Source organism: Drosophila teissieri, chromosome 3R (genome assembly GCF_016746235.2).
Source record: "Drosophila teissieri strain GT53w chromosome 3R, Prin_Dtei_1.1, whole genome shotgun sequence".
NCBI classification, from domain to species: Eukaryota; Metazoa; Arthropoda; class Insecta; order Diptera; family Drosophilidae; genus Drosophila; species Drosophila teissieri.
In genome coordinates this window covers 6,144,966-6,155,106 of record NC_053032.1, presented here as the reverse complement: position 1 = coordinate 6,155,106, position 10,141 = coordinate 6,144,966, and the positions used below count along the sequence as shown (strand labels likewise).

Sequence of the window (10,141 nt, the reverse complement as noted above, 5' to 3'; positions counted from 1 at the left end):
GGACTCGACTGAATTGTCTGAGCTCTGCTCAAAAATCCGTATCGCTGCTGAGGTTCTGAGTATCTCTATCTGAGAATCGAGTTATTTTTGTTTTTGTATTCTTCCTGACGCGCCGACGTCGAGTGCTCAGTTTCTCGAGGAGAGTCCCGAAATTTGTACACCGCGAGAACGAAGCACACATGCATCATTATGATTGATTACCGCGCCAGTGTCTAGACAACGTAACTTCTTAATGGGTACACTCGCACGAACGGAGATAACCATTCGTTCTCTAAAACTCGTAATCACGGAAAAATAATAATGGAAAATATTAAAAATTATTTATAAGTAATTATAAATAATAATAAACCAAAATTCATTTTTGTAAAACAAAATATTTTACCTTTTATTACCTCAATTTTACGAAACCTACTAGACTTTTTGTATAAGATATAAGATTTGTTTCAGTGCATTTGTCGAAGAAGAAGTCATCGACGTTTTTGATCTTATCACCCCTCGGTTATGTACTTTGACGCCTTCACAGTATTTGTATCTGTGTTTGTTCAGTATCTCTATCTGTATTTTGTATCTGTGTTTGCATTTCAGCTCGTATTTAAATTGTTTACTTGTGTGTGAGTTTGACTTCGGGCTCAGTTATCAATGCACTTCCCTTCTGGTCTTTAATTGATATGTTTTGCTGCTGCCTCTGGCCCCCTGCCCCCTGCCCCGCCCCCTTGGCAGCCCCCGCCCCCAAGATAAGCGGTCAGTTGCAAAAACAAAGCGCCAGCGAAAGCGGTCGCAGGCGAACTGAGAGACAGCGTGCAATATTCACAATGCAAATTCAAATTTGTGCGCCATTTGGCCGTAAACGTTTCGGGATTCGTGGAAGGACAATAAAAGAGCAGCGGCGGGGGGGGAAAGTTGGAAGTCTACCCATGTATGTATGTGATTTATGGCATGGCGCGCTATATTCCGCTGGCGGCTAACAGCAACAACAACGAGGGCAAGCGGATCCTGGAATATCCTGGCCGCTCTGGAAATGCCAGCGATCCCAGCGCCGAGTATTGCTGACTCTTTTTGCGCCGAAACAGGGGCGCATGCGCGAGAAGGAAAACCAAGGGGGTGGTACACAAGGCATTGGGTGGGACTGAAATCGAGTCCTGCTTCAGCCATGCTGGAAAATTCGGAGGGAAATTTAAAGAGCAGCGTTCGGGAAATTTCAGCACCTTTAACTTGGCTATACACAGTATTTTAATGTGCGGAAGGTTAGTAGTTGCATTTATATGTGCGTATTCACATTAGCTTTTAGAAGTATGAGGATGGAATATACGTATATTGATTAAAGTTAAATTTATTTTGGATAATATTCACCTGGAATATTTTATAATAAAATGTTATATAGCTTTTATTGAGTTTAGAATAACCTATCAGAGAGTATAATATTTTATGAGTGCAGGCATCTCGACCAATTAGTTCCTACGGAAGCCAAGCAAATAACACAACATAAAAGTTTTCGAAGACCGCTTTATTTACAAAAATTGCACTTGTATAAACACATGAATATTCTGCACTTTTAACTTTCTGCTGCCCCGGAAGACGCTCCAATTGGGCAATCGCATTTAATTTCCACATTTGCAGCGCGACTTCTGATCAGCCCGAGGCAAGTCCAAGTCTCCCCTAAAACCCATCGAGGCTAACCCGGCTTTACTCTGGAAGATGATTGATGACGACGCTGTCTGTCTGGCGAAGAAATTCCCCGGAAGAGCGACGAAAACTATGGCCACAGTTTCTGGAAAATTAAATCACATCTTAAATCGTTTCGGTGACTTCTGCTGAAATAAGGCTGTTCCCATGGGAGGGCAGCTGCATCTGTCGCCCGAGCTCGGAAACGGACCCGGACCCGCACTCGTATTCGTACTCGTACTCATACTGCCCATCCCCCGGAATCCTCGTCTCTGAGTGCACATTCGAATCAGATAATTGTAAATTGTGTAAAATAATAAATTTCCAGTTAACTATCTGTGGACCGCATAGGGCGCTTCTATTCCGTCCCTTTCCCGCTCTCCACTGCTCGCTCCCCTTGTCCTCAGCTGCATCCCGGCAGCGTCATTATGACCATTGGCTCTTGGATGCCTCCTGGATGCAGGCTGAGGTCCTGGTCCAGGTCCTGGCAGGTCCGGCTGCTTCATGCAACGCTCGACTTGGCTCGACCGAACTGGACACACATTGAAACCGAACGAAAGAGACGGCTAGTCGGCGTGCGACAGAGAGGGCTGCCACTCGCATTCAGGCGCAAGCGGATCCAAAACAGAAAATGTCAAATTTTGTAATTTATTACCCGAATCCTGTTTCTGTCAGTGACTCTTTGGGTGTTTCGCTTCGGCAGCGGCACACACGGGGGCATTCAGCATTCAGGGTCGCCGAGCGGAGAAGGGAGAAGGGAGAAGTCCTTTGTCACACACTGCGTGTGAATTTGTGGCCCAGTTCCGCACAGTGGTAACTAGCAGATCCTTTTTGTAGTATGTCGAAAAACTTGGCATTGGTCAAATTGGTCTGGCAATAGTTTAAGGATGTATTCTTCAATACTATGTTTCCGAATAAATACTTTTAGTTCTTAATAATCTGTGTCAGTAACTGTGTCAGTTTAGACACAATTCAATACTAAGACTCGCCTTTAAAAATATGTAAATAAAACCTTTTCAAATTGGTATTTAGCTCCCGTTCTGATTAATTTGTATTTGTATTCGGAGCAACCACTGTACCTGTTTGTGTGTATCCGTTGGCTTTGCCTATTTGAGCGTATTTTGTTTGCCTTTTGGCTGCACTCCGGACTCCGACTCCGACTCCGTCGACTGGAGTGGAGTGGAGTGTCGGTGAATTGACTTTTGTTGCCAGTTGCCAGTTGGCAGCGGCAGAAGCAGAAGCAGAAGCAAAAGCAGCAAAGCCCGGCCAACAGCAACAAGCTCCTGCCAGATCCCAAGAGCAAACACGACAATTATTCGACAAATGTCATTAAAAAATATTTCACTTAAGGCCTTGTGACACTTGCTTACAGGTCAACTGGCTCGTTGGCTGTGTCAAAGTTTACGTCTGAGTAAATACATAATGCTTGTGGTTTTATTTGATATATTTTTATAAATAATAACGAGTATTTCGATTTTGGTACCCACACCGAGAAATAAATTCTTGTACGCTAACATATCGCATTTTTCAAATATATTCTGAAAGTATTAAAGGCCAGCTTAAAACTTTTAAAAGCCTTTGACATATTAAATGACTGGAAGGTGTTAGCTGATTGACTCCACAATTACCTATTATTCCTTATTACCTATTATTCCCCTAACCAATTTAATAGTTCATTGTCTTTCATGTATAGATAGCGATAGATGCTGTTTTACATATCAGCGACGTAATTATCAATGTTTCGTAAATATTCCGTCATTTCGGAAACTCGATAGGTATTGACACCTAAAACTAACAGTATTTTGTCGTATGGGGTCGTTAGAGATCACTTAGCAATACCAACTTGAGCTCCACAACCTTATTATTTATCCCAAGTTCTTATATATCCCTATATACCTAGACTGAATAATGGACAATGAAATGAACAATAATATGGTGACAAGTATGTAATATTAGAATGAACTACAAATTGAACATTTTGTTCAATTAAGGCGACTGGATCAGATTCATATTATATTGTCATTATAAATACAAATTTGTAATGTGCATTAACGATGCGTAACCTTATTATTAAATTGTATGAATAAAAGCTTCTGAGCAGAGTAGAGAAAGTGAAATTTGGTTTTCGTTAAATTATTTAATATATTTAACTATACCGTTACTCGAAGAGTAAAAGGGTATACTAGATTCGTTGAAAAGTATGTAACAGGCAGAAGTATATATGTATATATATTTTTGATCAGGATTAATAGCCGAGTCGATCTGGCCATGTCCGTCCGTATGAGCGTCGAAATCTCAAGAACTATAAAAGCTAGAACGTTGAGATTAAGCCATGCATCCTATAAAGACAAAGATGCAGCGCAAGTTGGTTGAACCATGTTGCCACGCCCAACCTAACGCCCACAAACCGCCAACAACTGTCAGTGCTGAAATTTCTCCTTCTGACTTCCACTAGCTGAGTAACGGGTATCAGATAGTCGGGGAACTCGACTAAAGCGTTCTCTCTTGTCAATATTTTATTTTGTTTATCTCAAATGCAAATCTTTACAAATAAACAGCCGAGCACTAGAACATTCACCTTTCGTCAGTGAGCACAACATTAGAGCACGCCCGAAAGGTGGCTCAATTGGGCTGTGCTTTAGCGCCATCTGGTTTAAGGACTGTGTAGTCATGTTATCTGCAGCGTTGCCGTACCATTCGATTAAGAACTTTTAAATAAGGTGCAAACATTTCAAAATTAAACAGCCAAATATTTGTCCAAAAAGGCTAATTGATTTTAGAGCGAGAAATAGAATCCACATTGCAACATTTTAATAAAATCTCAAAAATTGTGAAAAATTTTAAAAATTTGAATATTCCTTGATTGGAATTGCAAGATTATAATATAATTGTGACACAAATGTAATATGTTTTAAAAAATAAGATAAAGTGTGGGCGTAGCAGCTTTGGGCGGTTTGTGGGCGTTAGAGTGGGCGTGGCAACATGAATCGACAAACTTGCGCTGCGTCTATGTCTCAGGAGTCAGTATGCTTAATCTCAACTTTCTACCTTTTGTAGTTCCTGAGATCTCGACGTTCATACGGACGGACAGACGGACGGACAGACGGACGGACAGACGGACGGACAGACGGACGGACGGACGGACAGACGGACGGACGGACAGAAGGACGGACAGACGGACATGGCCAGATCGACTCGGCTATTGATCCTGATCAAGAATATATATACTTTATATGATCGGAAACGCTTCCTTCTGCCTGTTACATACTTTTCAACGAATCTAGTATACCCTTTTACTTACGGGTATAATTACATAATGTAAAATCATATTGTATTCGTAAAAACTAAGGATCATTAAACCAATTTTAGTGAAACCGTAACTAAGACTAAGCTTATATAATCTTACAGTTCATATAAAACTGTCCAAAGGCATTTGTCGCACACTTGCGTCCATTATTTTGCAACGCCTAATATTCTTTTTACGAACTAAAAAAGAAGATTTTTATTATTATACATATGTTGTCTGAACAGAATCTATTTGTTTTTAAAAGTAATTATTTTAAATGAATATATTTTTTTTAATTAACAATATTCAAAATCATATTGCATTTTTTGGTCTTTTTATTAAGAAGATTCGTATACCAAAGTGTTTAAAACAAAAAAAATATTTTAGGTCCGAAACCCCATCTCTACATCTCTTTGCTCATCCCTAAATAACGGCACTTTGCAGATGCGAAGCAGTGGATCACAAAAACGCAAAATGTTGGCGAAATAAGTTCGCGAGCGTCTCAAAAGTAACCGGTTACTGAAAATACAAGAAAGTTTCCACACTCCGTTGGCATTTTTCTGCGCGGCGCTAGGAAAGCCCTAGAAAAAACGCGGTGGAGTGTTTGGGGAAAATGGCGCAACCGCCGCCAGATCAAAACTTTTACCATCATCCGCTGCCCCACACACACACACATCCGCATCCGCACTCCCATCCGCACTCGCATCCGCACTCACATCACCAACATCCGCAGCTGCAGCTGCCGCCACAATTCCGAAATCCCTTCGATTTGGTGAGTTCTTATCGACGCAGAGAAGGGCTCGTGTCCCAGGAAAGCTACAGTGCAGATTCCCTATGGTGGACAGCACCAGTGCGATCACTGATGACCATTAACACTTATTGAGCTGCAGCGATATGTGTTTGTAAGAACATAGACAGAAATCTAGTATCGCGCTATTATCATGTTTGTGATAGTAACTCTCATTGTATCGTACTCACTCATTCCAGGATCTAAATAAAAATTACTATTATTTATCGTTACAGTTAGTACATTAATTCTGGGGTTAGTGTGTTGAGGATATGTAGTGACACCAGCACTTACTGATTTTCCGAAATGTTTTAAAAGCATAATGATGTTTCAAATAAAAATAAATAAAACAAAGTGTTTATTAATATCAGTGCATTGGACGAATGTTCTAACTAGTGCATTCCTAACTTTTTTTCATTATCAGAATATCAATTATGTCTATTTGGCAAAAACCCTTAGTAGTAGCTCAACATGTGTTTAAAACCCCGCAAAATGCAGCTTAGAGTTCTGATAAAAACCTTTTATTAATAGATACCAATATTATTAGTTCAGTATAGGGACATAACAAGCTTCGGTCCCCGAAGTGAATCGTCCTTTCACTTTTTTATATAAAAATAGTGTACCCTTTGATTCTTTGAAGCTTTTTGATGAGCGAACGGGAGCAATAAACTACAACTACATACGCCCGTATCTGCCCAACCAGATGCCCAAGCCAGGTGAGCTCAATGCTAACAATGTCCGCCATCGTCTTATCAGATGTGTACCCCCCAGAGGAGCTGCCCGACTCCCTGGTTATGCGGCGACCCCGTCGCACCCGCACCACCTTCACCAGCTCCCAAATAGCGGAGCTGGAGCAGCACTTTCTGCAGGGACGGTACCTCACAGCCCCCCGACTGGCGGATCTGTCAGCGAAACTGGCCCTGGGTACAGCTCAGGTTAAAATCTGGTTCAAGAATCGTCGGCGTCGTCATAAGATCCAATCCGATCAGCACAAGGACCAGTCCTACGAGGGGATGCCTCTCTCGCCGGGAATGAAACAGAGCGATGGCGATCCCCCCAGCTTACAGACTCTTAGCTTGGGCGGAGGTGCCACGCCCAACGCTTTGACTCCATCGCCCACGCCTTCGACGCCCACAGCCCACATGACGGAGCACTATAGCGAGTCCTTCAACGCCTACTACAACTACAATGGAGGCCCCAATCACGCCCAAGCCAATCGTCACGTGCACATGCAGTATCCCTCCGGAGGGGGACCTGGACCTGGGTCAACCAATGCCAATGGTGGCCAGTTCTTCCATCAGCAGCAGGTTCATCACCACCAGCAGCATCTGCACCACCAGAACAACCACGTGCCGCACCAGATGCAGCAGCAACAGCAGGCTCAGCAGCAGCAGTACCACCACTTTGACTTCCAGCAAAAGCAAGCTAGCGCCAGCCGCGTCCTGGTCAAGGACGAACCGGAGGCCGACTACAACTTCAACAGCTCGTACTACATGCGATCGGCCATGTCTGGCGCCACTGTATCGGCATCCGCAGTGGCAAGAGGCGCTTCCTCGCCGGGCTCCGAGGTCTACGAGCCATTAACACCCAAGAATGACGAAAGTCCTAGTCTGTGTGGCATCGGCATCGGCGGACCCTGCGCCATCGCCGTTGGCGAGACGGAGGCGGCCGACGACATGGACGACGGAACGAGCAAAAAGACGACGCTACAGGTCAGCCAAGAGTCCACCACCTTATTTGACTTCTTAATACCCATAATCGCGTTTATAAATTGAAGCTTTAGCTTTGTAACCTTCTAATGGTCTCGTTAAGGCTGTTATAGGATATTATTCGGCGATTATGATGGAATAATTCTTTGCCGCAAACATACTTAGCTATCATGTCCCGATCGATGAGATTTACTATTAAATATTCCAATAAATTTTCAATATTTCAATTACTATTTCCTATTCCAATATACATATATTAATTAATTTTAAAATATTATCGAATTGTTCTTTTCTAAATTAGACATTGCTTTTTTTAAATCGAACTATAATTTTTTTAAGCGAACTACGAATTTTAAAGAAATTAAATTTTATTTCGGATTTTGTATCAATAAGTTAAGATTTCTACCTTTTTGTAGTGTTTCTACTTAATATTAATTTGATGACTTTTATTACAATTCAACCGAAAGTGCTATTGCTTTAGTATCTGTGTAAAAAGTGCATTTCTTTAACCAGAGAAAATTATTGTGCATTTTGAAAGTGAAAACAGACCGATATGTTGGTGAACATCCTTAACTATAAATTATTATAATAATTATGCAATTTCAATTGAACTTATACATATTCTAATTACGTGTATTCGTCCTATCTCTCCATAGATCTTGGAGCCTTTGAAGGGTCTGGACAAGAGCTGCGACGATGGCAGCAGCGACGACATGAGTACCGGAATAAGAGCCTTAGCAGAAACCGGAAATCGTGGAGCGGCATTTGCCAAGTTTGGCAAGCCTTCGCCCCCACAAGGCCCCCAGCTGCCCCTCGGGATGGGGGGTGTGGCCATGGCCGAATCGAGTCAATATCAATGTACGATGGATACGATAATGCAAGCGTATAATCCCCATCGTAACGCCGCGGGCAACTCGCAGTTTGCCTACTGCTTCAATTAGCCTGGACGAACGGCGTATTAGAGAGTTTTATTAGCCTTATGTTAACCACTGTTGTTCCTGATTGTACAAATACCAAGTGATTGTAGATATCTACGCGTAGAAAGTTAGGTCTAGTCCTAATGGTCCGTTGTAATGGTTCCCAGGGAAGTTTTATGTAGTAGACTAGTCAGCAGGCTACACGGATTCCAGTGCACGTCATAGGGATACCCTAGTTTACTCGATACTTTCCCTGTAATACGCTTTTCGCCTCAATTGTATCTGGGTGGCTGCTCCATAAAGCCCGGGAATATCCAACCAGTTACATTTGAAGCCATTTGGGCTTTAGCGTATTCCAGAGAAAGTTATCGTCCCACAACCTATATTCCGAGCCAGCAAGAAAATCTTCTCTGTAACTATTTGACATAGCTAAAAACTGTACTAATCAAAATGAAAAATGTTTCTCTTGGGCGTAATCTTATACAATGATTACCCTCAAAGATCGAACATTTAAGCAATAATATTTGATATGATATTTTCAATTTCTATGCTATGCCAAAGCGTCTGACATAATCAAACATTTGCACATTCTTCGAACAAGAATAGTCAGCAAATTGTATTTTCAATCAATGCAGATCATGTGTTCCAGTTTCGGAGATTTTTTGCTGCCAACGGAATAACTATCCTACCCACACTGTCTATTTCTATCACTAAGAAGAGCATTGAAATCTGTTTAGCCTCAACTTTAATTTTAAAATGGTGCACCTTTGATGTTGTCTTTTTAAGATTTGTATTTTTAATTATGAAAATATATAAGAACTACTCCACTCGGGTAATTTGTGACTAACTTAGTATTTTAACAAATTCCAAGGGACACGTAGGCATTCTTTCCCTCTCTTTCTAGAATGAACGAAAATAGTATCTGGTTTTCCCGAAAATCTTATGAATTTAAAAATTCACTTTATGGCATATACACACATGCCTGCCATAAAATGTGATTCGCGATTTTTCCGCGAACACCCGCGGATCATAAAATTTTTGCACCAGCTGCCTGTGTTTATTTAGGTACCTGCATCCCTACTCTTATCGCCGCCCGATCCTCCCTCGGTCGCACTATTTAGGTAGGCACTGTACAGGCAGCTCTCGGTGGGCGCCGCCAGGCAACTTGTTGCCCCTATTTTCTTTGATATATGTTTTGGAAAATCCAGAAATCCAAAACGCTGTCTACATGAACGAATGTTGATTGGGTTTCTCCCAGTTCTGGAATTTTTATTGATCTTGGGCGCGTTTTAGTACGTGGATTATGGTTGTGCTGGGAAAACCAAGCTCAGAATCCATTCTTACTTATCATTAGACTTGTTTTTGTATGCTTTTCATCACCATTAATTACTTAATTAACGATCTGCTTGGGATATATTTTTAATGTATCCTTTAGAAATACTGAAAGCGTAGAAGTATAAAGCTCTTAAATCTAGTTTAAGTTTGGTTTAATGAAAATGTAACAGGTCGTTAAGGAATATTAAATTGTTATGAATGTTTGTTGTACACGGTGATGCAAAACCCTGGTAGCAATTTTATTTGTCGAGTCGGCTTACTTGTTGATTAAGAGTCAAACAAGTAAATTTAAGTTTCAAAAGGTTGTGTTTTAAATTTAAAAATTATTTAAAATAATTTGTTCAACGATTAGAAAGATATTGATTCCAAAATGATCATATCCAAATTTATTCCAAGTAGACAGTTTTAAACCGTTTCTCACTCTCGTCGCGGCATATCCACACGG

General features: G+C 41.3%; 1 protein-coding gene across 4 annotated transcripts; it reads left to right on the top strand.

Annotated features, from left to right (window-relative positions):
* The first annotated feature begins 5,380 nt into the window (after positions 1-5,380).
* LOC122619640 (homeotic protein bicoid) lies at positions 5,381-9,197 on the top strand. 4 transcript variants are annotated; one of them, XM_043796689.1, is made up of 4 exons: positions 5,381-5,720; positions 6,376-6,451; positions 6,507-7,447; positions 8,101-9,197. In XM_043796689.1, the coding sequence occupies exons 1-4, from the start codon at positions 5,562-5,564 to the stop codon at positions 8,383-8,385; spliced, it is 1,461 nt and encodes a 486-aa protein (XP_043652624.1). In that variant the 5' UTR covers positions 5,381-5,561; the 3' UTR covers positions 8,386-9,197. The 4 variants fall into 4 exon arrangements, with proteins under 4 accessions (XP_043652624.1, XP_043652623.1, XP_043652627.1 ...); XM_043796688.1 differs by having other exon boundaries at positions 6,492-7,447; XM_043796692.1 differs by having other exon boundaries at positions 5,589-5,720; positions 6,354-6,451.
* Positions 9,198-10,141: the final 944 nt, after the last annotated feature.

Excerpts from the sequence above, each read along its gene's own strand:
- LOC122619640 (XM_043796688.1), top strand. The coding sequence starts at position 5,562 with ATGGCGCAACCGCCGCCAGATCAAAACTTTTACCATCATCCGCTGCCC. Across the intron at positions 5,721-6,375 it reads TCCGAAATCCCTTCGATTTG|CTTTTTGATGAGCGAACGGG; the intron begins GTGAGTTCTTAT and ends GATTCTTTGAAG. Across the intron at positions 7,448-8,100 it reads GCAAAAAGACGACGCTACAG|ATCTTGGAGCCTTTGAAGGG; the intron begins GTCAGCCAAGAG and ends ATCTCTCCATAG.